At 45.3% G+C, this 24136-nt stretch overlaps 3 protein-coding genes across 8 annotated transcripts in view; 2 read left to right on the top strand and 1 right to left on the bottom strand.

Moving 5' to 3' along the window:
• LOC120932682 (synergin gamma-like) overlaps positions 1 to 9734 on the top strand; it is a 59094-nt gene extending 49360 nt beyond the window's left edge. Inside the window, exons 6-8 of the mRNA XM_040345242.1 lie at positions 3112 to 3190; positions 4642 to 4750; positions 9422 to 9734. Of these exons, the coding sequence (XP_040201176.1) occupies positions 3112 to 3190; positions 4642 to 4679 (117 nt within the window). The 3' untranslated portion in view covers positions 4680 to 4750; positions 9422 to 9734. The remainder of the gene's footprint in view (positions 1 to 3111; positions 3191 to 4641; positions 4751 to 9421) is intronic.
• DUSP18 (dual specificity phosphatase 18) overlaps positions 1662 to 24136 on the bottom strand; it is a 47484-nt gene continuing 25009 nt past the window's right edge. For 2 of the 6 annotated variants that reach the window (XM_040345293.1, XM_040345283.1), the window contains exons 2-3: positions 3083 to 3151; positions 1662 to 2347 (exon numbers count right to left, since the gene is read on the bottom strand). In XM_040345293.1, the coding sequence (XP_040201227.1) occupies positions 1765 to 2334 (570 nt within the window). In that variant the 5' untranslated portion in view covers positions 2335 to 2347; positions 3083 to 3151 and the 3' untranslated portion in view covers positions 1662 to 1764. Of the gene's footprint in view, positions 2348 to 3082; positions 3152 to 3250; positions 3358 to 13038; positions 13157 to 13215; positions 13340 to 24136 lie in introns of those variants that run through there. The other 4 variants (XM_040345330.1, XM_040345303.1, XM_040345312.1 and 1 more) reach the window with 4 other exon arrangements.
• Positions 13319 to 24136, top strand: part of OSBP2 (oxysterol binding protein 2) — a 350477-nt gene continuing 339659 nt past the window's right edge. Inside the window, exon 1 of the mRNA XM_040345226.1 lies at positions 13319 to 13613. Within this exon, the coding sequence (XP_040201160.1) occupies positions 13465 to 13613 (149 nt within the window). The 5' untranslated portion in view covers positions 13319 to 13464. The remainder of the gene's footprint in view (positions 13614 to 24136) is intronic.

Here is a 24136-nt window from a genome sequence, read left to right as displayed (position 1 = left end):
GAGGGGAGGGTCCTATGTCCTGCATTGTACTCAAAACAGATTTTAGTAGTCGAAAATCCTTTTTTTGTTCTTGATCATACAGTACAGGACACAGTCATATTCTAAGATGACTAGGATGTCCAAAAGAAATAATAAAAAAAAAAAAGAGTGAGCAACAGAGCAAATAAGTCAACAAGCTCACAAACAAGGGTATAAAACTCTAACATGACATCCGTTCTTAGCACCTTACAGCTGAAGCCGGAATCATCAGTGTTACTCATCTGCCCCCAAACAAAGGTGACCACCATTTGTTACAGGCCTAATGCCCGCAGTTGTTTGCATACACCTGTGATACTAGTTGAATGAAATCACTGATTCTCACCACTGGAATCAGCTGTATCCACATAATCACCCATGTGAAGGCCTTACTGCACTGGCTAGTTCAGAAAAACTATTTAACAAAGATAAAATTGTTCAACTACTTTCCACCCACACATGCTATTGTACCTTGTCTACTGTGATTGTATTTTGTCCATACATGGTCTATCATGAAGCGAGCGTAGGATCTGTCAAGTACTGGAGTATGTTTCCAACATTCATAAGAACTGAAAAAGCAACCTGGATAAGCTGTGAAAATTACTAAAGTCTTCAACATTATAAAATAAGTCTAGCTGAATGTAATTATAAACCCTTTAGTAAACAACACCCCCCCCCCCATATTTGTAAGGGTTTGTAATCACATTCAGCTAGACTTATGCTGAAAGTGCACTTGGAAGTGCAGTCACTGTAGATCTGAGGGGGACATGCAAGGAAAGTAAAAAAACAGCATTTTAGCTTGCACATGATTGGATGATAAAATCAGCAGAGCTTCCCCTCATGTCAGATCTACTCCTCAGATTTACAGTGACTGCACTTTCAGCGCAATTTCAAGTGCACTTTGTACTTGTAGCGCAAAGTGGATTTGTCTTTTGTAAATAACCCCCATGGTCAGTCATAGAATCCAACCTAAACAGACTGGACTGTATAACAAGTTATACTTGTGTTTATATTAGTCCTATATTTACTATAGTATTGACTCAAGTATAAGCCTAGAGTGTCCATCTGCATGCCTCATTGTGCCTTAGTTTGCCTCACTGTGCCTTAGTTTGCCTCACTGTGTCCATGTGCATGTCTCATTGTGCCTCACTGTGTCCATGCCTCACTGTGCCCAATCTCCCGACCTGATCTCCGGCACTGTGTGGCTAGACTGACGTTTAACATGGGAGTCTATGGAAGGGGTGCCCGGCTTTGAAAATTCGATGCTCCCCGGTCGTAGGTCTTCCGGACAACAAACTTTGCACACTTCTAGAGGAAGAGTGGGGCTAGGGCTGGCCAGTACCGGGTCCCCAAAATCACTGGAGAAATTACCGTTTAACATGGGAGTCTATGGAAGGGGTGCCCGAGTGGGGCTACTTGTGTGCCAAGTTTGGAGTCCAGGGGACCTACGGCTGGCTGGGATCAGGTGCACAAAGGTGGAGATATAAGCCGAGGGGGGCATTTTCAGCACAAAAAAATGTGCTGAAAAACTCAGCTTATACTTGAGTATAATACGGTGGTCTTTCTGCTAGAGCGCACACACACACTGATTCGACTTCTCTGAAGATCCAATATAGTTACATAAAATAGATTGATAAAAACAAATGTTATTTGGTCCATAGTTTAATATAAGAGGCTTACAATAAAAAAGCAGCTGGTATGAGGCAAGATTTCTTTTATATTTTACATTCCAATCCAATAATTTTCCTTTCATAGTGGAATCATATTCTTTGTCCTTTCCTTAGAAACAGATGGTATAATTCCTATTGGAGATGTAATCAAATGGACAGTATTTCCCCCATATAATTCCTGTTCATAGCCAATAAGCTGTCCCCAGAAGCCAATATTGGGCTCAATGAAAGGTCTACATTTTTTTAGGTGGGTATGTGCTTCCAGCAAGGTCATTGCTCGATGCTTCATTAGATAAGCAAGGCAGAGTGAAGCGGATCTGCTGATACCAGCTACGCAATGTACTAATGTGCACCCTCCATTTGCTTCTATTTCATGGATCTTATCTGCTACAGTTGCAAAGTAATCACGTAAAGGGGTCTCCGGCGCATCTTCTAAAGGAAAGTGTAAATACTCTGGGACAGGAGGAACACCAACAGGACCCTCTAAGGACACATTGATTACACAAGTGACCTGGTGTGCATGTAAAAGAGTCCTGTTGTAGGCGGCTTCTTTGTTACTAAGGTACAGGCTCTCTGTTACCTTGCTAAATCTGGGATGAGTTCTTGATCTTCTTTTACTTTTTGTAGTGTTCATTATGAAGAGCAACATCTCTTTTATTCAGCTGTAGAGAAAAAAACAAAAATGTAAGTATTTGGGCAACAAACTGTGTTTCAATTGCATTTACACCTTATTATGGGTGTACTAGGTTGATGTACAGTGTTAATGACAAGTAGTAAGGTATAAAAATGCCAGAATGGGATATTTTTCTACTGTTTAGATTTGAATAGCTATAGGCCCCATGTTTAGGCCTTCCAGCAGCTATCAGAAAGTGCATACATAGAGGTGCCTGCCCCAACAGCTGCAGCACACTAAACCACAGCAGTTTAGTATGCAGTGAACCCGTGCTAGGGGGCAGTGTGTTGTGCATTTCAGCACATCACACAGTACATTTTTTGGACTCAACTTTAACTAAAGCGCACAAAGTGATACTTCATTCATGTCAATGTACAGCAGCGATCATGTCCTCCTATACACGATGATAACATGCAGCATCTCTGCACTTTATGGCAGCTCACTATACCATAGCCCTGGGCTGTGTTTAGTATAGAGGACACATAGAAAACAATTGCCTTTTGTGTGTCCTAGCGCTGACTGACGTTCCTCCAGTACAGAAAACCGATGGTCACTGCACTATATTGGAACTTGCCCATGGGTACACAACATACCATACTATTTCATGGCTACATTATATCTGGGTATTGCTACAGACACAGGCTGCTAAGCTGCGGTATTATATGATGGAACAATGCCAAACTTAGTATTTTCGTATTATAGGCATGTCTGTGTGTTTACTCACTGAAATATTTCTTGTCTTTCTCCCATCAGTGTCTAACAACAAGCCAGCAGAGGAACCTGAGGTCTCGTTCTGTAATACAAAAGAGACAGATGTTGTGTATTCATGCAGGTTTGTAAAACTAAATCCTTATATTCTATTTAATCTCCGAGAATAAGAAGAATAGATTACATTATAAGCATGTGTCCAATGCCAATGCCGTTTCCTGCAGAAGCTTCCTGAAAATTCAGAGCAGCATGATGATGTGCACCCTTCAGAGAGTGTGTCCTTGGCACCCTGAGTTCAAAGAAAGTGGGATGAATGACACTGGGCATCATTTAACCACTTCCCATCCCGGCCATTGCACTTTGACGGCCACAAGGTGGCTCTACAATGCCGAGAGGACGTCTATTGATGTCCTCGGCTACTCCGCCCACAGGGGGGGCGCGTGTGTGCCCGCCATGTCACTGAGGTGCTGATGCGCGTGCCTGGCGGTCGCGATGTCTGCCAGGTAGGTACCCGCGATCGGCCGTTTCACGGCCAAGGACTGGGAAACGGCTGGGAGAGGAGAGGAGACTGATGCTGTGTCCCTTGTACACAGATCAGTCACCTCCCCCAGTCAGTCCCCTCCCCCCACAGTAAGAATCACTCCCAGGGAACACATTTAACCCCTTCCTCGCCCCCTAGTGTTAACCCCTTCCATGTCAGTCATATTTATACAGTAATCAGTGCATATTTATAGCACTGTTCGCTGTATAAATGTGAATAGTCCCAAAAAAGTGTCCGATGAGTCCGCCATAATGTCGCAGTCCCAATAAAAATCACAGATCACCGCCATTACTAGTAAAAAAAAAAAAAAAAGTCATAATTCTGTCCCCTATTTTGTAGACACTATAACTTTTGCGCAAACCAATCACTATACGCTTATTGAGATTTTTTTTTTACCAAAAATATGTAGAAGAATACGTATCGGCCTAAACTGAAAAAAATAAAAAAAATTTTAAATGGGATATTTATTATAGCAAAAAGTAAAAAGTATTGCATTTTTTTTCAAAATTGTCGCTCTATTTTTGTTTATAGCACAAAAAATAAAAACCGTGATCAAATACCATCAAAAGAAAGCTCTATTTGTGAGAAAAAAAGGACGCCAATTTTATTTGGGAGCCACGTCACACGACCGTGCAATTGTCAGTTAAAGCGACGCAGTGCCTAATCGCAAAAAGGGGCCTGGTCCTTTACCTGCATTTTGGTCCGGGTCTTAAGTGGTTAAAATGGTACTAAACCCAGCACCCTGCAGTCACTATATCTGGTTTTCCACAGTACACAGAACATGGACATGCAATAGTTTTAGTAAGTATAAACTGTGGCAAAGTGAGTCGGAAATGGGAGGGAGTACCTTGTCAAAACCAGGTCCCCCCCAAAAAGGTGGCAGATGTGTCAGCATGGGGGGGGGGGGGGGCAGCCAAGTGGAGCTTCCCCTTTTGGGTGGAGCTCCACTTTAAGAAAACATGCTTGAATAGAATATATATACAAATTACTTTTTTGTGCAGCATAAAGAAATGAAATATTCTTCATTCATTCAGTTTACACAATGCAGCTGAACGGGGTACACAGGGTCTGATGCTCAAAAGCCACCTTGCCAATGTGATCTTTTATAGTAACGTCCATGAGGAAAGGATGTGCCAACAGAAGGTGAGGAATTTGTTTTCAATAAAACGATAATGAAATAATCCTGTCATTAGAGAAACAGAGTCCATTACTAATTACTAATCCCTCCTTCTAAAAATGCTAGTTGCAGGGCTGTTATTCAACTGGTGCTGCAGAGGACAGCAGACATGCTACTGACGCAACACTCACTTCTAATTCATTCCCTTGTTATCTCGTCTCAACTATTGCAACTCCCTTGTTGTTGGCTTACCTCTTTGCAGACCATCTCAACTTCACATCACAATCTTTAATAAATTCTGCTGCCTAACTTATCCACCCATTCAACTGCTCAGTGTCCACCACAGTATAGGTGTGAGCAGAAGAAGTATTCTCCTGCGCTCGTGCAGGCGGTATTGGTGCAGAGTGATAGTAAATTCAGAAGGTAGATTATGTAAATCAGTGTCCACCACCCCTCTCTGCCAATCTCTTCACTGCACTCCACCCAATGCATAAAATGAAAAATAACTACAACATGCAAAACCATCAGTAATTCTGCCTCAAGTTACATCACCAACCTCGCCTCAAAACATGACCTAAACCTTCCACTTCACTCCTCCCATGACCTCCTGCAGTCCACCTCTCTCGTCAACTTCTGCCATGCTAGTTTTCAGGACTTCTCTAGAGCCTCTATTTTTTCTTGGAACACCCTAACCCAGTGATGGTGAACCTTGGCACCCCAGATGTTTTGGAACTACATTTATGATTTCCCATGATGCTCAACAACACTGCAGAGTGCATGAGCATCATGGGAAATGTAGTTCCAAAACATCTGGGGTGCCAAGGTTCGCCATCACTGCCCTAATCCAATCTATCTGGCTATATCCTACCATGTGTGCCTTCAAACAATCTCTGAACACTCATCCCTTCAGGAAACCCTATCACACCTTTACCTAACAACTGGAGTTTGACTTTCTCCATTAACTCATCCCCAAACAGTTATTACCTTTTATATCACTTGCCTCTGAGTGAGTGAGTGAGTGAGTGAGTGAGAAACTTGTAAAGCGCAACACATGCGAACTGAATCGCCTCTGGGCGCCGTTTCCATTTCATGGGTAAGGAAACCCCTTGACCTCAGAAGAGATGGGTTTCAATCTTTCTCCTGAAGGCCAAGTGGTCCGACTGCAGTCGGATGTTAGTTGGTAGCGCATTCCATAGCCAAGGTCCCTGGACTGCAAATCTTCGATCTCCTCTGGACTTGTATCTGGTTTTGGGTATTTGGAGTAGGTTTTGATTTGTGGATCGCAGAATGCGATTGGGGTTATGGGCTTTTATTTTTTCGCATAGATATTGGGGGGCGTTTCCTTGAATACACTTATGCGTTAGGCAGAGTGCCTTGAAATTGATTCTGTCTTTTACTGGCAACCAATGAAGGGATCTCAGCGAAGGCGAGATTGACTCCCATGTTTTTTTGCCAGTCACTAATCGAGCGGCCGTATTTTGAACGACTTGCAGACCAGTGATTTTGGGATTTGGGAAGTCCTAGATCAGTGGTTCTCAACCTTTCTAGTGCGGTGACCCCTTGATAAAATTTCCCAGGTTGTGGGGACCCCCAACAGTAAATTTATTTTTGTAGCGTGGGTTGTCAGCACCCAAGGCAAGACAAGTCATTTGCACCCCTAACCCATGAAAATTTACAGCTCCCCGAGTTCCTTTCCACTTGTACAATATTAAAACCCCTTTGTGGCGTCTCGTAGCAGTGACACCTTTGCCGAAATCAGGAGATAGGGTCTCCTCAAGCCCCTCCCACTTCACATTACTCACCAGTCAGCTGACCTCTACTCTCTGCCCCCCAGTCATGCTGTGAACTGAATGGGCGGCTGCGAAGAGGCTGAGTGGGCAAAAAGGCTGGGAGGGCGGTGCGGGCTTCAGGAACAGCCCAGGATTCGGTGACCCCTGGCAAATCATCATTTGACCCCCGAGGGGGTCCCGACCCCCAGGTTGAGAACCACTGTCCTAGATAGAGGGTATTTGCGTAGTCAAGTCTGGAATTGATAATTGTTCCCACTGCGACTGCAATGTCCTCTTTCGGGATAAAGGGGGTGAGACGGCGTAGTAGGCGCAGCAGATGATGGGATCCGCTGACTACAGACCCTATTTGTGCATCCATTGTCATGTAGGTATCGAAAATGACTCCGAGACTTTTGACTTTGGTGCTAGGGGTGATGGTTTTGCCCAGAATGGGCGGGGGGGTCCACGGTGACGCGGGGTGACTTCCGATTTGCGTGAAACAGAAGAAGTTCTGTTTTTGAACAATTGAGTTTAAGATAACTGGATGTCATCCAGTTATCTATCAGAGTAAGGGATTTCTCTAGTCCAAGAGAATGATCCTTTTTGTTACAGATACGGAAATATAGTTGTGTCTCGTCTGCATAGGAGTGGTAAAGTAACTTCTGGTTACTGATGATTTCAACGAGGGGGCGGAGATAGATATTGAACAATACGGGTGACAAGGGAGATCCCTGAGAGACTCCGCATGATACCGTACGTTTTTCAGAACTGAAAGGTCCCAGACATGGCTGGATGGGGGGGATACATGGCTGCATGGGGGGAGACATGGCTGGATGGGGGGGGAGACATGGCTGCATGGGGGGGGAGACATGGCTGGATATGGGGGAGACATGGCTGGATATGGGGGGAGACATGGCTGCATATGGGGGGACATGGCTGCATATGGGGGGACATGGCTGCATATGGGGGGACATGGCTGCATATGGGGGGGACATGGCTGCATATGGGGGGGACATAGCTGGATATGGGGGAGACATGGCTGCATATGAGGGGGACATGGTTGGATAATGGGGGACATGGCTGCATATGGGGGGGGACATGGCTACATATGGGGGGGGGGACATGGCTGGATAATGGGGGGACATGGCTGCATATGGGGGGGACATGGCTGGATAATGGGGGGACATGGCTGCATATGGGGGGGGGCATAGCTGGATATGGGGGGGGCATAGCTGGATGTGGGGGGGGGGCATGGCTGGATGTGGGGGGGGGGCATGGCTGGATATGGGGGGGGGACATGGCTACATCTGGGGGGGACATGGCTGCATTTGTGGGGGGACATGGCTGCATTTGGGGACACATTTAAAAAAAGTATCGGTATTCGGTATCAGCGACTACTTGAAAAAAAGTATCGGTACTTGTACTCGGTCCTAAAAATGTGGTATCGGGACAACCCTAATAGTAAGTGTACAATCTCCCTTTATACAGTACTAACAATTTATTCAAGACTTTTACATACTGTACATTCACATGAGTCCCTGCCCTCAAGGAGCTTAAAGCTGAATTCCAGGAATTTAGCGACCTTGTAGTATGTGCTGGCTCGCTATGAGTTGGGTCAAACGAGGTGCATGTCACCTGTGGACTTACAGTATCTTTTTTATTTACACCTGACAGTTGTATGGAGCTCTGTAAAGCTATTGCATATTACTGGAGCTTAGACGCTGTATCTTTTAGTCTCAATGCCTGTAACTGCAGAGTCGCTTGCAGCTGTTATGCCCCTTCTGCCCTATTACAGAGCACTTTGTGTTATACAGTGCCTTGAAAAGGTATTCATACCCCTAGAAATTTTCCACATTTTTGTCATGTTACAACCATAAACATAAATGTATTTTATTGGGGTTTTATGTTTATGACACTATTTCTAGTCGCCATGGCGACCTGGCGCCCGGGATTTGTCGATCCCTGCAATAGGGTATTAGCCTTCTATCAGGAGAGGACTAGGCAGAAACAGGTTAATGTGTTAATATAACTTTAAAACTGTACAGTACCGCCCAGGAGGTGGTCCCTCTGGGTACAACCCCTCTCCCTGCATGCAGCAGCTCAGTTCGTCAAAAAGCAGTATAAAAAATGGAGGGGTGGGTGCTGTGTCCGTCCATGAACTACAGAGAAAAGGAGTACAAAAATCCTATTCTCTCTTGTGTTCATGGACGGACACAGCAGCATATTCTTGACAACAGGGACGTCCCCAAGCAGTGTCCAAAAAACAAGGGGTGGGAACAGCAAAAAACAAACTTCCCCCCAAACAAAACCAGAGCTCCTTAACGGAGGAGTTGCAACCTCACACAGCCGCCTGCAAAACCTTGCGGCCGAAGCAGGCATCCGAAGATGCACTCACATCAACCTTGTAAAATTTTGTGAAGGTGTCAACAGACCACCAGGTCGCCGCCTTACATACCTGGGAAACAGACGATTGAGGTCGGAAAGCCCAGGAAGCAACAATTGCCCTGGTTGAATGCGCCGTGACAGGAAAGGGAGGCGCCCGCCCATGTAGGGGGGCATAAGCCTGAATCACGATCTGTCTGATCCAGTAAACCTCTCTGTTCAATCCTCCTGGTAGACGAGGTCATGTTGATCCTTTCAGCTGGACAGTGCAATCTGTAGTTCCTACATAGATGTGCTTCACAGTAGAGGTCCGTGCCGACTTGTGACCAGCATGGACCTCCACTAACAATTCCAAAACACAAGCCAACAAAAGCACAATGACATGAGCCTCATTACACATGGCTGCCACCTCATTTTATTTCAAGCTCTTTTAAGTTTTGGCATACTGTATGTCAGCATGTATTTATATCAATCTGGCTATGTATTAATAAGAAAAATATGAATTGTAACAAAGAATGTCCATTTATGTTTATCTGTGTTTTCTAGCTTAACCAAATACAACATATGAAAGTTAAATCTTTTCAGCATCATGAATATCTAAAGAAAAAGTTCCTGCATCAGGCACATAAAAAGAGTGCTTCCTGGGAAAAAGAATATGAGGCTTTTGTGAAACGTCTTCAGCTTGGGAAAAAAGGAGAAAGCACTACATCCGTTTCTCCAGCATCTCAACAGCCTTCGCTGCCCAGGTCACCAGTTCCCAGGATTACAGCAGGCAGCTATAAACCGAAAGGAAACATCACCACCAAAAGGAGAACGTGACATTCTGCATCCTTCACAATAAAGCTGCTCATGTGCATTACTGACAGGACATTTCTGCTGTGTAGGTCTGTTCTTACTGGGCTTGATTTACTCAAACTGGAGAGTACAGAATCTGGTGAAGCTGTGCATGGTAGCCAATCAGCTTCTAATGTCAGCTTGGTCAATTAAACTTTGATAATAAAACCTGGAAGCCGATTGGTTTCTATGCAGACGTGAACCAGATTTGCACTCTCCAGGTTTAGTAAATCAACCCCCCTGTCCCTTGCTGTGTTGACTTTTAAAATTTGTCTCGCCAAAACTTTTAGTAGTATTTAATGAACTTGACCACATCTGTTGGTAAAAAAACATCTAAGTGCAGCAGCCCCCCCTTCCAAATACTTACCCGAGTCCCATCTCGATCCAGCAATGTGCACAAGAGCAGCTGCTCTCTGGCTCCTTATTGGCTGAGACCGCAGTGGGAGCAATTGGCTCCCGCTACTGTCAATCACAGCCAGTGAGCCAATGAGGAAAGAGCAGTGGAAGGACCAAACAGCACTGTGTGTCTGAATAGACAGACAGGGAGAGAAGAAGCTTGGGAGCCCCCATGGCAATCTGTTTGCTATGGGGACACTCAGCAGGAGGGAGGGGCCAGAAGTGCCGCAGGGGACTTGAGAAGAGGAGGATCGTAGCTGCTCTGTGCAAAACCACTACACAGAGCAGGTAAGTAGAACATGTTTGTTATTTAACTACTTGCCGACCAGCCGCCATCGTTATACGGTGGCAGGTTGGCTCCCCTCTGCGAAATCGGCGTAGCTGTATGTGGCGGCTGCTTTAAGGGCGACGCCAAAGCCGATGTGTGTGGCTGGCAACCGCAATGTCCGTCGGCGACCCACGATCGCTCCTCAGAGAGCCAGAACGGGGATCTGTCAATGTAAACAGACAGATCCCCATTTTGTCAGGGGAGTAGAGAGAAATTGCCTGTTCCTAGTGATCAGGAACAGCGATCTCTCTCTACTCCCAGGCAGTACACTCCCCCACAGTTAGAAACATCTCCCTAGGGAACACTTAACCCCTTGATTGCCCCCTAGTGTTAACCCCTTTCCTGCCAGTGTCATTTATACAGTAATCAGTGACTATTTTTAGCATAGCTATAGCCAAAAGAGGGCTACAGAGAAGGCTTAAAATGCCAGGAGGGCGTACATGGAATCCTTGGGACTCGGCTGATCACTAATGAAGGTAAAGGGCCAATCAGAAAATGACAGCTGATCGCAGAAGTAAACAGAAGCCGGTTATCGGCTTTTTCCCCCCCTCACGCTGTCAGCGCGAAGAAAAGAAAAAAGCAGTTAATTGGCTTCTGTTAGAGCAACAGCGGCCTTTCAGTGCCACCTATCAGTGCCCTCCAGTGCTGCTAATCAGTGCCCACCAGTGCCACATCAGTGTCACTTTTCAGTGCTATCAGTGCCGCCTCATCAGTACCCATCAGTGAAGGAGAAAAATTACCTGTTTGCAAAATGTTATAACAAAATATGAAAAACGTTCATTTTTTCTGTCTTTTATTTGTTTGTTTAGCAAAAAATTTAAAACCCAGTAGTGATTAAATACCACAAAAAGAAAGCTCTATTTGTGTGAAAAATGGCCTGGGCAGGAAGGGGGTAAAAGTGCCCAGTAGACAAGTGGTTAAAGTCCCAATCAATGCTCTCATTAGGATCCATGTTGAGCATTTACAAGCTGGAGCTGAATGGTACTTTAAAAGTTTCAACAAAGCTTGCTGAAAGCTCTGCAAATGCTTTGTCGCAGCTTGCCGTTCACACTGCTCTTATACAAGCTGTGTAGGCCATGTGAGACTGGCCTTTAAAACACACAGATGTGCTGATGGCAATGTGTATGTATCACCCAAACTTTCTTTTCTAGTTTTAATTTGAGAATTTGTCCTCTCTCACATGGGCCGCCTGGGGGGGTTGGTAACAACAAGTGGCTGAGCCGCAGTGGGAAACCCTGCCAAGCTGTTATTGCTGCCTGCGTCTCCTTATTTGTTTTATTGACCATAGTTGCAAATACAGAAAGTGATGGCAAATCCAGTGTGGACACTTGATCATGTAGCAATTGTCTGTAAGGTGAATTCCACATCTGCGGCCTGCATCTCTGGCACAGCAAGTAAAAGAAAATCTGTACAATCACACAAGCAGCAAAAACAAACTGACAGAAGTTTTAGGCCCGGTTCGCATTATAAATCACACAAGCACATTCCTGTGCAAGTCACATGCGTTCCAGTGCAGTGTGATTTGAGCCTATCCTTTGGAATGGGCTCAAATCCCAATGCATGGCACCAAAAGTAGTGCATGCACTGCAACCGGATCGCATGGTACATTTATACCGTGCAATGCGGTGCAGGCAAATGCACTACATTTGAAACCTGTGTTTGGTGTATTGTTAACTTAACATTTCAATACACATACTCGCCAGCCCACCGTGGATCTTTCATTGCGGGGGTCACATCACAAAAAACTATTTGTGATGTGACCACTGCAATAAAAGTTTGGACTGCAATTGAAGACATGTAGCTAGATTCAGGTACAGCCGCCTATCTTTAGGTCGGCGTAGCGCATCCCATTTGCACTACGTCGACGTAACATAGTGAGGCAAGTACTGTATTCACAAAGCACTTGCCTCCTAAGTTACGTCGGCATAGCGCAAATGGCCCGGGGTAACCCCGCCTAATTCAAAATAGGCAGGTAGGGGGCATGTTGTATGGTAATGATTTCACGATTCATTACCTTACATGTAAATGAAGCGCAGATCGTACGGCACATGCTCAGTATCACGTCGCAAATACTCAATGCTTTCGACGTGAACGTAACTTACGCCCAGCCCCAATTACGGACGACTTACGAAAACTAAATATTTTTTTTTAGCGCCGTACTCACTGTTTAATTGGGTTGTAAAGTTTCCGGGGAATGGGCGTTCCTATGCAAAGGGCTCGTGATTGACGGCCGCTTATGGCATGTCACGCTTCACAGAAATAGCCGAAATAGGTGTTTGCCCTTCACGGTGCCTGCGCAGTCAGTTCCGATGTCTGTGCGCAGGTGCCGTATACCCCCGAGACCTACTCCCGCTATCTTCGGGGAGCGTGACGTGCCATAGCCGGCCGTCAATCAACTACCCTCTGGATAGGAATGCCCATTCCCCACGGAGAGTCTGAATCTTCACTGTAGGATTAAACAGTGAGTACGGGGCAAAAAATAAAAATAAAGGCATACTGTAGCTCGCGCTACTATGCTGAATGACATGGTAGAATGTTGTTACTGAGGGTGAACCACCGCTTTAATAGGTAAGTGTAGGGTTGCCATGCATCTTGGAATTCTAACCAGAATGTCTGAGGGGTGACAGGTGCAGTACAGCCCCCTGTGTCTCAGTAAGGTGACAATGGTCTAATAGTAGTAGGAGTAGGCCGAGACAGTGATGTGAAGACTCCGTAGACTGGTTAGTAAGTAAGAGTAGAGTGTCCATTCTATCCTCAGGTGAGCCCACCCATCCTCACTCACCGTATCACGTGACGGCTCCCCCTTCTTCCCGCCAGCGGGGCCAGGTCACGTGAGGCCGTGTTTGTTTTGGTTCCGTACCTCTAGCTGTCACGCGCCGAGAGGGGTGTGTGTCGCGCGGCCGTGTCCCCGCCCACTCCGGAGCTTGTGGTCTATGGGGAGAGTGGCCGCTCCTCCAGCGGACTGGTGTCTCTGTTCTTCGCCGTGCCTTGTCTCTGCTGTCCGCAGATCAGACCGGCGGGTCCCGGAGATATGAGCAATTCAGGATCCGTCCCCCCGGGCACTCCTGCCAGCCCCGGCCCTGACACCTACAAAGGATGGCTCTTCAAATGGACCAACTACCTGAAGGGATACCAGAGGAGATGGTTCGTGCTGAGCAATGGGTTGCTCTCCTACTACAGGTAAGTGCTCATCACTGGGGAGGGCATCACTCACCTGGGGGGCAACCGGTGACAGGAGTACCTATACACTATATCACCACTCAGGAAAACCATGTCTGCTGCTGTGGTGGAGGTAGGTGGGCAGGCAGCACCCATGCTCTGTGATCAGTTAAGTGGTCAGATTTCCTCCTCTGGACCAGCAGATGGAGAGGAAGCTTGTGACCAGAGAGCAAGGGAAGTTTGGTGACATGACAGGTGGATGGGCATGGTACATTACATGACAGGTAGGTCACATCTAATGTGGTGATGAATGGACAAGCAGCTTCCATTCTATATGATTAGGTAGGTGGGCAGAATTCATCTTCTGGACCAGCAAGCAGGCAGATGACCAGGCGATAGGAGAGGGAGCAGAGTCTGGTGACACTATGGCTGGGCAGGCCCTATATGGATCAGTGGGTGAATGGTGCACAGGCCTGTAGGTAGTCCTTATGGACCCATGCTCTATGATTAGGTAGGTGGGCAGATTTCATCCTTTAGACCAGCAGATTGACAGGTGGCATGTGACCAGAAAGCAAGAAAGGTCTGCTGACATGACAAGTGGACAGGTTTGGTTACATTGATGTGGCATATCGATCGGTTAGTGAGTAGTGGACAGCCAGGTGGGTAGGTTACATCCGGCTCTGTGATTAGGTAGGTGGGCAGATTTCATCCTCTGGACCAGCAGTTGGATAGGCACCACAAAACAAAAGCACAAGAAAAGTCTGGTGACATGATAGGTGGACGGACAGGGTACATTGGCATGGCATATCGATGGGTAGGTGAATGGTGGACAGCTAGGTCACATCTGGCTCTGTGATTAGGTAGGTGGGCCAGATGATGGGCAGGCAGCATTTGCCAACAGAGCAAATGATGTGTGGTGGCATGACAGGTGGACATTGACATGGCATATGGATATCTAGGTGAATGGTGGCCAAGTATATAGGTAGGTCACATTTAGTGTGATGATGGATGGACAAGCAGCATTTATTCTCTGTAAAAAAGTAGGTGGTTGGAATTCATCCAGTTTAGACCAGTGATGGTGAACCTTGGCACCTCAGATGTTTTGGAACTACATTTCCCATGATGCTCATGCACTCTGCAGTGTAGTTGAGCATCATGGGAAATCTAGTTCCAAAACATCTGAGGTGCCAAGGTTCGCCATCACTGCTCTAGAGTCTAGTGGTTCTCAACCCTGTCCTCAAGTATCCCCAACAGGCCATGTTTGCAGGTTTTCCTTTTATCAGAGTTAATGGCTTGGTATTTTGGACAGCTATTTTTTCTAAGAGACATTCCCAAAACATGTCCTGTTGGGGGTAATTGAAGACAGGGTTGAGAACCACTGCTTTAGACCAATGTTTCATGTACCCCCAACAGGTCATGCTTTCAGGATTTCCCTCAGATGACATGGCTGTGGTAATTACTGAGGCAGTGAAACTGATCAAATCACCTGTGCAAATAAATGGAAAACATGACCTGTTGGGAGTACTTAAAGTGGAGGTTCCCCCTAAAAAAAAATTCTAACAATACATTGAGAAGACTGATTACATTGCGGGTATGCTGTGTTTTTTTTTTTTTTGTACATACCTCGATATCGCCGTTTTCATCCCTCGGCTTCCGGGTATGATTCTAGTGGGGCTGGGCGTTCCTAGTTGATTGACGTTCCTCCGACCGACGCATACTTGACGTCACGACTTTCCGAAAGAAACCGAACGTCGCTGCGCAGGCGCCGTATAGAGCCGACTCTATACGGCACCTGCGCAATGACGTTCGGCTTCTGTCGGAAAGTCGTGACGCGCAGTATGCGCCTGTCGGAGGAACGTGAATCAACTAGGTCCAGCAAGAATCATACCCGGAAGCCGAGGGATGAAACGGCGATAACGAGGTATGTACGAAAAAAAAAAAAAACCCAGCATACCCGCAGTGTAATCAGTCTTCTCAATGTATTGTTAGAAAATTTTTTTTAGGGGGAACCTCCACTTTAAGGAATGGAGTTGAGAAACCTTGCTCTAGACCATAGGTGTTCAACCTGGGGCCCTTCAGCTGTTGTGAAACTACAAGTCCCATCATGCCTCTGCCTTTGTAATTGTCAGACACTTGCAATGCCTCATGGGAGTTGTAGTTCTGCAACAGCTGGAGGGCCTAAGGTTGAGCACCCATGCTCTAGACCAGTGATGGTGAACCTTGGCACCTCAGATGTTTTGGAACTACATTTCCCATGAAGCTCATGCACTCTGCAGTGTAGTTGAGCATCATGGGAAATGTAGTTCTGAAACATCTGGGGTCCCAAGGTTCGCCATCACTTCTCTAGACTAACGGGTGGGCAGATGACAAGGTGAAAGGAGAGGGAAACAGTCTGGTGACACTATGGCTGCTCAGGCAGTATATGTAGGCAATGATATATTAATAGGTAGGTAAACGGTGGACAGGCCTGCAGGTAGATCTCATGGAAGGACAGGCAGCGCCCATGCTTTGTGATCAGGTAGGTGGGCACACATCTTCCTCTAGACCAGCAGATGGACAGGCAGCATGTGACCCGAGAACACGTCAAGTCTGGGGATAGGACAGGTGGACAGGCAGGTAGATTGACATGGCATATTGATAGGTAGGTGAATGGTGGACAGCCAAGTGGGTAGGTTAAATCTGACCCTGTGATTAGATAGATGGGCATATTCCATCCTCTGGATCAGCAGATGGGCAGACAGCATGTGACCAGAGAGCAAATGATGTGGTGACATGACAGGTGGCCATTGACATAGCATATGGATATCTAGGTGAATGGTGTACAGGTAGGTATATAGGTAGGTCACATTTAGTGTAGTGGTGGATGGACAAGCGGCATCTATTCTCTGTGATTAGGTAGGTGGGCAGAATTCATCCTCCTGATTAGCAAGTTGGCAGCTGACAAGGTTCATAGGAGAGGGCGCAGAGTCTGGTCTGGTGACTCTATAAGGTTGATTTCTGGTGCAGCTCTTCATAGAAACCAATTGGCTTCCACTTTTTTTTTTTTTTGGTCAAAGCTTAATTGAAGAAGATGAAGTTAGATGCTGATTGGCTGCCATATACAGCTACACCAGATTTCACACTCTTCAGTTTTAGTAAAGCAGCCCCTATTGCTGGACAGGCAGCGTATGTGGTAGTGACGGAGGGGCAGGTGATTTCATTGAGGGGAGTAGTGGCCGGGCAGATGTGATAAGTCAGGTGACATTGGTTTATAATGGTAGATTCTTATTTGTCATTTTAATGTCCCTGAGCCCCTCGTTCACACTGACAGTACCAAATCCCATGACTTGCAATGGTCATCTTTTATTCACTTAAAGCAGAGTTCCACCCGTTTTTTCGTTTATTAAAAGTCGGCAGGTACAAAAAGCATAGCTGCTGACTTTTATTAAACCAACATTTACCTACCCCGCGGTTCAGCGATGTGGCCGCCCGGAGGCTCGCTCCTCTTCCCCCTCCTCGTCGTCGTCATAGCAACTGTGGGCACCCGGCTGTGACGGCTTCCGGCTTCACGGCCTGGTGCGAGTCACGCTGCGCTCTGCTATTGGCCAGCCAATCTTCTGGGACCTGTGTTGTGACCCAGAAGATCGCTGGCAGGGAGAGGCCGTCTAGGGCGAGAGGAGGAGTCGCCTAGACGGCCAAAAAGTGAAAGGAGGAAGTAGGACAGGAAGTCCCACTAAAAATAAGGCACCCCCCCCCCCAAAAAAAAAAAAGAAAAAAAAAAAAAAAAAGACATGCCAAATGTAGCATGTCAGGGGGCGCTTAAAGAGGAAGTTCCACTTTTTAGGTGGAACTCCGCTTTATGTAAAACCTTTATCCCAGAAGGAACACAACTATTGCCATAACTGCTTATAAAGTGTTATCTAGAGTTTGGCTTCAATTTGTCGGTGTATGCCAGGGGTGGCCCGAGACCTCCTGCTCTGGAATGGCCGTTTGGCAAGCCCAGATCGCAGGTTGTCGACCCGCCATACCACAGCATCAGTGTTGTGACTGAAGCTGATGGTAGAGGAAGAAAGCAGCTTCGGAGCAGAGCCCCATAAGCCGATGCGTCCTCTACAACGCCGGCTTTTGCCACAGGTGGAGTCTATGGCAAAGTTCAGCTAACCCGCAGGATGGTCACAGCTGCACTATGCTGCACCCGTGGTATGGGTAAACTGCAGCACATCAGTGCGAAAGCAGTCTTGGGGCCCTTTTCACACGATTAGCCCGACCAAATGGGACCTTCAATTCACCTCTATAGAGCAATGGTTTTACGCCCGCCTACCTCCAATCCGAAAAACGGAAGGAAATTCGTCCCCTTTCATCTGGGTGGATCGGAGGGCCTATAGAGTAGCCGTGACCTGTCATCGGCCCACGACTGGTTACCAAGTTGCTTATGTGGCCCTCGCTTTTCAAAAGGTTGGGCACCCCTGGTGTATGCAAATCTGCCAGTCCATCTAATGCTACCCTCCCTCCAGACTGTCCGTTCTGCTGTACGAAGGTGTGTCTGTTGCTCCTCCATCCAGAGTGGAGGCACTCTAATGCAGGAGGTGTATTAAAAGCATAAAAAGAAAACAAATGCAGCTACCACCTCTAATGATTGGTAAGCTGAAATATGAAATGTTTGGTTCTGGGTTTAATACAGCTTTAAAAACCTTTCAGTGAATGAGTGATCTGCAACAGGTACGCAGAAGTTCTGGGATTGCTCTGGTTACTGTAAGTTGTCTTTGGGTCCTTTCACATGGCTGTTCTGTTCGGATCTACATAGCAATCTTTGATCATGGCAGATCTGCATTAGTTTGATGTATGCGGGTGCATATTGCTTTAGAACAGGGCTCGACAAATCCCGGTCGCCATGGTGACTAGAAATAGGGTCCTGGCGACTTGGCGCCATCTGGTGGTGAGCCGTTGGTATTACAAGTTATTACCACCAGATGTGTAAGCTGGCGCCATCTGGTGGTGGCCGTTGGTATTACAAATTAAGCATTACAAGTTAAACAGCAATTCTAATGTTATTTTTCACTATTTTCACTGCCATCTTCTTTTCTCTAATTAGAACCCCCAAACATTATATATATATTTTTTATCCTAACACCCTAGAGAATAAAATGGCGATCGTTGCAATACCGTATTTGCGCAGCGGTCTTACAAGCGCACTTTTTTTTGTGAAAAAGTTACACTTTTTTAAATTAAAAAATAAGACAACAGTAAAGTTATCCCCATTTTTTTTTTTTATATTATGAAAGATAATGTTACGCCGAGTAAATTCATACCCAACATGTCACGCTTCAAAATTGCGTCCGCTCGTGGAATGCCGACAAACTTTTACCCTTTAAAATCCTCATAGGCAACGTTTAAAAAAATCTACAGGTTGCATGTTTTGAGTTACAGAGGAGGTCTAGGGCTAGAATTATTGCTCTCGTTCTACCAATCGCGGCGATACCTCACATGTGTGGTTTGAACACCGTTTTCATATGCGGGCGCTGCTCACGTATGTGTTCGCTTCTGCGCGCAAGCTCGTCGGGACGGGGCGTGTTTTCTGGCTCCTAACTTTTTTAGCTGGCTCCTAGATTCCAAGCAAATTTGTCAACCCCTGCTTTAGAATTTGTCTGCCCATACACCTAACATGGGTCCATGAAGGACCAGGCAGAAAATACTGAAGGGAACGTTCATCTCCAATTAGGCAGGAGATCTGATCACGGATACAAACGGACTCGGCCCATGTGAAAGGGGCATTAGGACCTTGTTTAGTCATGGAGTATCTCGGAAAAAAATCCATCAGCACAGTTCAGGCAAAAGTGCAGTAATTACCCATGTCACCAATAAAAGTGTTTGGTGCCTGCTTCATAATTAATAACCTGGATAGAATACAGTATTGTCATTAGAAGGGAGAACAATAAAACTGAAGCACAATAGCTCATCAAAGCACAATGCAAGCCATGATAACGCATGACTGCTTACTCAATGACATGAACACTCAGGGTAACGAAACCATTAATCTGTCATGTAGGTTCATTGCAGCCTTTGTATTCCAACAGTAGAAGGGCAGGACAAATCTGTGATATTTGGTAGTTCTCTCTGCCTGAGCACATGAGCTGCCTTATGACACATCCCAAAATAAAAAATTGTGATATGCGAAAACTGGATCTGCTTGTAATTTGTGCTTTGCAGTAATGCATTTTTATTATTATACAGGATTTATATAGCGCCAACAGTTTATACAGCGCTATACATAAATAACAATTAGGTTTTTAACAGAATTCATGCATTGCATTTAATTTGACCTCGTCTGATGCCCCCATGGCTTTACATTTGTTATAATAGGACTATTTCTAGGGACAGTCCTGGATTCTGAAGATTTTGTCCATTCGTCTTCTTTTAACCACTTGAGAACCAGCCAGTTTGTACTACCCATTCATTACCGGACCATTTTTCAGCTTTTGGTGCTTTAATAGTTTGACTTGCTCAATTTATGCCATTTTTTTTTTTTTTTTTACATGCTGGTATTGAGGTGGTTAAAATATGGAGCTTGGTATTTGTGTACTAGATACAGAATATAATATACATTACAAGCCATACACAGAGGAAGGAGGGGGTGAAGGGGTTAATGGGCAGGTCACATACAGTAGATGGATGAAGGGGTTAATGTGCAGGAGTTGGTAAAGTGGTTATAAAGTCAGAAAGCTTTGTTTTGTTTTGTTTTTTATCTTGATGCATTCTATACATTAAGATAACAAGCCTTCTGTGTGCAGCAGCCCCCCTAATACTAACCTGAGCCCCATCTCCATCCAGTGATGTCCACAAGTACCTCGGCATTCCGGGACTTTCCCTCCTGATTGGCTGAGAAACAGCAGCGGCGCCATTGGCTCCCGCTGCTGTCAATCAAAGTAAGCCTATGAGGGGGGGGGGGCAGAACTGCGGCTCTGTCTCTGATTGGACTCCCTGGGTTCTGGCTCGGGTGCCCCCATAGCCAGCTGCTTGCTGTGGGGACACTTAACAGGAGGGAGGGGCCAGGAGCACCAAAGAGGGACCTGAGAAGAGGAGGATCTGGGCTGCTCAAAACCATTACAAAGAGCAGGTAAGTATGACATGTTTTTGGTATTTTTAAAGAAGGGGGGGGGTTGAGACTTTAGTATTGGTTCTGAAGGTTCTTTTCTTTTTTCAAATAATAAAAGCATCATACTTGCCTTCTTTGTGCAATGGTTTTGCACAGAACAGCCCTGATTCCCCTCTTCTCAGCGCTTCTGGATCCTCCCCCTTGCCAAGTGTCCCCATTGCAAGCTGCTTGCTCTGGGGACACGTGTGTGTTTGCTCCCGAGCATATATATTGTGTGTGTGAGAATGGCTCAGTTCCGCCCCCTTCTCCCTGCTCACTGGCTGTGATTGACGGCAGCAGGAGCCAATGGCTCCCGATGCTGTCTCAGCCAATGCGGAAGGAGAGACCCAGGAGAGCCGCTGCTCATGCACATCACTGGATCAGGCTTGAGTAAATATTGAGGGGCAGCAGGGGAAGTTGCACACTGAAGGTTTTTTACCTCATGAATAGTTTACATTACAACTACTTTAACCACTTAAGGACACCTTTATGCCGATATACGTCGGCAGAATGGCACAGCTGGGCACAATCACGTAAGCTCCGTGACCGCTCCCGCGGGACCCACGGACCCGATCGCCGCTGGTGTCCCACGATCGGTCACAAAAACTGAAGGGGAGAGGTGTGTATAAACTGTTCTTCGTTGTGGCAGTGTCATTGATCGTCTGTTCCCTGATATAGGGAAAGACGATCAATGACGTCACACGCCCAGCCCCGCCCCCCTACAGTTAGAAACACATATGAGGTCACACTTACCCCTACAGCGCCCCCTAGTGGTTAACTCCTAAACTGCAATTCATTTTCACAGTAAACAATGCATTTTTATAGCACCTTTTGCTGTGAAAATGACAATGGTCCCAAAAATGTGTCAATAATGTCGCAGTCACGAAAATAAATCGCTGATTGCCACCATAAGTAGTAAAAAAAAAAAAAAAAAAAATATTAATGAAAATGCAATAAAACTATCCCCTATTTTGTGCAAACCAATCGATAAACGCTTATCGGCCTAAACTGAGGGAAAAAAATATTTTTATATATATTTTTGGGGGATATTTATTATAGCAAAAAGTAAAAAAAATATTGAATTTTTTTCAAAATTGTCGCTCTATTTTTGTTTATAGTGCAAAAAATAAAAACCGCAGAGGTGATCAAATACCACCAAAAGAAAGCTCTATTTGTGGGAAAAAGGACGCCAATTTTGTTTGGGAGCCACGTCGCACGACCGCGCAGTTGTCAGTTAAAGCGTCGCAGTGCCGAATCGCAAAAAGGGGCAAGGTCCTTAACCTGCATAATGGTCCGGGTCTTAAGTGGTTAACATACAGGTCAGAGACAGAATGGAGATAAGATGTACTGCTCACACTTGGATTAGTGGAATGGGCTCTAAAAAGGTTAAAAAAATTAGCACATTTTAAATAACCCTCCTCACTCCGACCCAACTTGAGTCTGCTGCTTACTACTCGTCGTTCATAAGCTTGTTCTTCCTCCATTGTGATCAGAAGGGGAGTAATTGTAAACAGATCAGGGTGTACATATGTTTGCTGTGATTGGCCGTCACAGCTATCACAAGGCATAAAGCCATTCTGATGGGCTCTGCATTTTTCCTGTGATTTGCCCTGTCGTATAACATTTAAAACTAGAAAATGCATTTCCTGAGGAAAATGCGAGTGGGAATGCTGAATTGCTGAGCCCGCACCAAAGCCATTCACCATAACCACTACAGTATCTTTAGGACATACAAGCCGTGTTCCTTCAGTACTTATAAAGCCTAATATCACACAGCTCCTTTCTCTATCTGCAATATAGAGAGTGTCCTGACTTGCCTGGTCGCCCCTCCCCCCTCAAGAGGCTTTCTCCACATGAGGTGGGGGAGGAGGACTGCACTGAGGTAAGGAAAGCTATTTAGGGAATCAAAATACCATTAGAAACGCTTTCATCCACACACAAAATCAGTTATCGAAGCCTTCAAACAAAACGTAATAAATCCACAACCGTACATGCGATCGATACAGCGACTTCACCGTTTGAAAGACACGGCCCTTGTGAACGCATCGATATGAAATTTATGTTGATAAACTTAAAATTGTGGCCATGCCAGCGATTTAGAAAAGAGCGTCTTTGTGCGTTTTGCAGAAACATTTTTTAGACTTTTTAACATGACGGTCAATGGGAGGGAGTTTGAGGTGCTTGTCCTTTAGAAGCTCCTGGAACTAAAAGTCAAATGCCTATCGCAAAACTGATCACATTGCCTGAAACCAGACAAGCATAGCTACGTTTTGATATATAAATTGTGTATGACAAGTAGATCTTGTGGGCGTGAGAGCAATTTGTTCCCCCTTTTTTTAAAGATAATTTTTTTTTCAATGATCTGCACTCTAAAGGTCACATGACACACTCTAAATCCCCTCGATAGGGTTACATTATAACCGATTACATTTTCTGAAAATATCACTAAACGTAAATTGCGTTTTCACAAAAACCGTAAAAGATATCAATCTAAAAAGTCATGTTTGGATAGCTGAATATTTTGTGACCGCTTTAAAGTTTGTTTGGTGTCTGTAAGTGAAAGTATGAAGGAGCTGAAACTTTTGGCAGAACGTGTGTTTTGAAGCAGGAAAAAGGATGTTCTCATTGACTTCAATGTTAAAAAAAAGTGTCTAAAAGCTTAATATTTTAAAAAGTATAAATAGTACAAAAAAACTTGAAGTCCCATCGTTAGCTGAACGAGGTGAACATTTTAAAAGTTGAATGGTCTCAATAGCTCAAAGTATGCAGAAGTTACGCAGAGCCAAAAAACGTACGGAATAATAAAATTAAGATTAAAATTAAGAAGAAGAAGAATAATAAAAAACGAATATCAATACTGGGAATGCTTATTAAAGCATTCCCACTAATAACTAGAAAATGCATTTCCTGAGGAAAATGCGAGTGGGAATGCTGAATAGCTGAGCCCGCACCAAAGCCATTCACCATAACCACTACAGTATCTTTAGGACACACAGCTCCTTTCTCTATCTGCAAAGTAGAGAGTATCCTGACTTCCTGGTCGCCCCTCCCCCTCAAGAGGTTTCCCCTCCCCCCCAGGTCAGTGAGGAGGAATATTGCACTGAGGTAGAAAGCTATTTATGGAAAGAATTACCATTACAAACGCCTTTTAATTCACAGACCAATACATGAATTACGCCTTCAAACAAAACGTAATAAATCCACAACCGTACATGCGATCGATACAGCGACTTCACCGTTTGAAAGACACGGCCCTTGTGAACGCAGCGATATGAAATTTATGTTGATAAACTTAAAAATGTGGCCATGCCAGCGATTTAGAAAAGAGCGTCTTTGTGTGTTTGCAGGAATTTTTTTTAGACTTTTTAACATGACGGTCAATGGGAGGGCGTTTGAGGCACTTGTCCTTTAGAAGCTCCTGGAACTAAAAGTC

Source organism: Rana temporaria, chromosome 1 (genome assembly GCF_905171775.1).
Source record: "Rana temporaria chromosome 1, aRanTem1.1, whole genome shotgun sequence".
In the NCBI taxonomy this organism is placed as follows: Eukaryota; Metazoa; Chordata; class Amphibia; order Anura; family Ranidae; genus Rana; species Rana temporaria.
The sequence above is the reverse complement of the archived record's forward strand: the minus strand, read 5'-3'. Positions and strand labels throughout refer to the sequence as shown.